At 40.0% G+C, this 1,292-nt stretch overlaps 1 protein-coding gene across 1 annotated transcript in view; it reads left to right on the top strand.

Annotated features, from left to right (window-relative positions):
• LOC125039012 (serine-rich adhesin for platelets-like) overlaps positions 1-541 on the top strand; it is a gene marked incomplete in the record, with an annotated part of 94,343 nt that extends 93,802 nt beyond the window's left edge. Inside the window, 1 exon segment of the mRNA XM_047632731.1 lies at positions 196-541. Within this exon segment, the coding sequence (XP_047488687.1) occupies positions 196-526 (331 nt within the window).
• Positions 542-1,292: the final 751 nt, after the last annotated feature.

Raw genomic sequence — 1,292 nt, 5'->3', positions numbered from 1 at the left:
TTGCTTTGGTTTGTGTTTTAATGGGGAAGATATTGGGATTTTTTGTGTGTGATATATTTATTGGAATTTCTTGTGTGTGATATATTTATTGTGATTTTTTGCGTGTGATATATTAATTGTGATTTTTTGCGTGTGATATATTCATTGTGATTTTTGTTGTGATTTTTAAATGATTTTTTTTGTGTGAATTCCCAGACCGCAAGGCCTGGACGCTGCCACCTGGGAACTGGTCACGGGCCAGAGCGCCCAGAACGACCGCCAGCATCGCCAGATCCTCAAACTGGTTCACTTCCCCGGAACCGTGCGCACCGGAGGCCTGTGGACCGGAGACGCGGTTCTGCTGAAGCTCGACGCCCCGCTGGTCCTGGACAGGGCGGCGCAGCAGGTGTGCGTGCCCCACCAGAAGCCCGAGACGAACCACACCTGCGTCGTGGCGGGCTGGACCAGGAGTGAGTGGCTGGAGGGAGCGGGGAGGCGCGGGGAGAGAGACGCGCAGATTGGTAGAGAGATTGGTATAGATAGATAGATACAGATAGATAGATTGGTATAAAGAGAATGGTATAGATAGATAGATTGGTATAGACAGATACAGATAGATTGGTATAGAGAGATTGGTATAGATAGATAGATTGGTACAGACAGATAGAGATAGATTGGTATAAAGAGCATGGTATAGATAGATAGATTGGTATAGACAGATATAGAGAGATTGGTATAGACAGATACTGATAGATTGGTATAGATAGATTGGTATAGACAGATATAGATAGATTGGTATAGAGAGATTGGTATATATAGATAGATTGGCATAGACAGATAGAGATAGAGAGATTGGTATAGACAGATACAGATAGATTGGTATAGATAGATAGATTGGTATAGAGAGATTGGTATAGATAGATAGATTGGTATAGACAGATATAGAGAGATTGGTATAGATAGATAGATTGGTATAGAGAGATTGGTATAGATAGATAGATTGGTATAGATAGATAGATTGGTATAGACAGATATAGAGAGATTGGTATAGATAGATAGATTGGTATAGACAGATAGAGATAGAGAGATTGGTATAGACAGATACAGATAGATTGGTATAGACAGATAGAGATAGATAGATTGGCATAGACAGATATAGAGAGATTGGTATAGATAGATAGATTGGTATAGACAGATACAGATAGATTGGTATAGAGAGATTGGTATAGACAGATATAGAGAGATTGGTATAGATAGATAGATTGGTATAGAGAGATTGGTATAGACAGATATAGATAGATTGGTATAGAGAG

This window comes from Penaeus chinensis, chromosome 26 (assembly GCF_019202785.1).
Source record: "Penaeus chinensis breed Huanghai No. 1 chromosome 26, ASM1920278v2, whole genome shotgun sequence".
NCBI classification, from domain to species: domain Eukaryota; kingdom Metazoa; phylum Arthropoda; class Malacostraca; order Decapoda; family Penaeidae; genus Penaeus; species Penaeus chinensis.
Note: the sequence above shows the minus strand (reverse complement) of the source record. Positions and strands in the feature narration are given on the sequence as shown.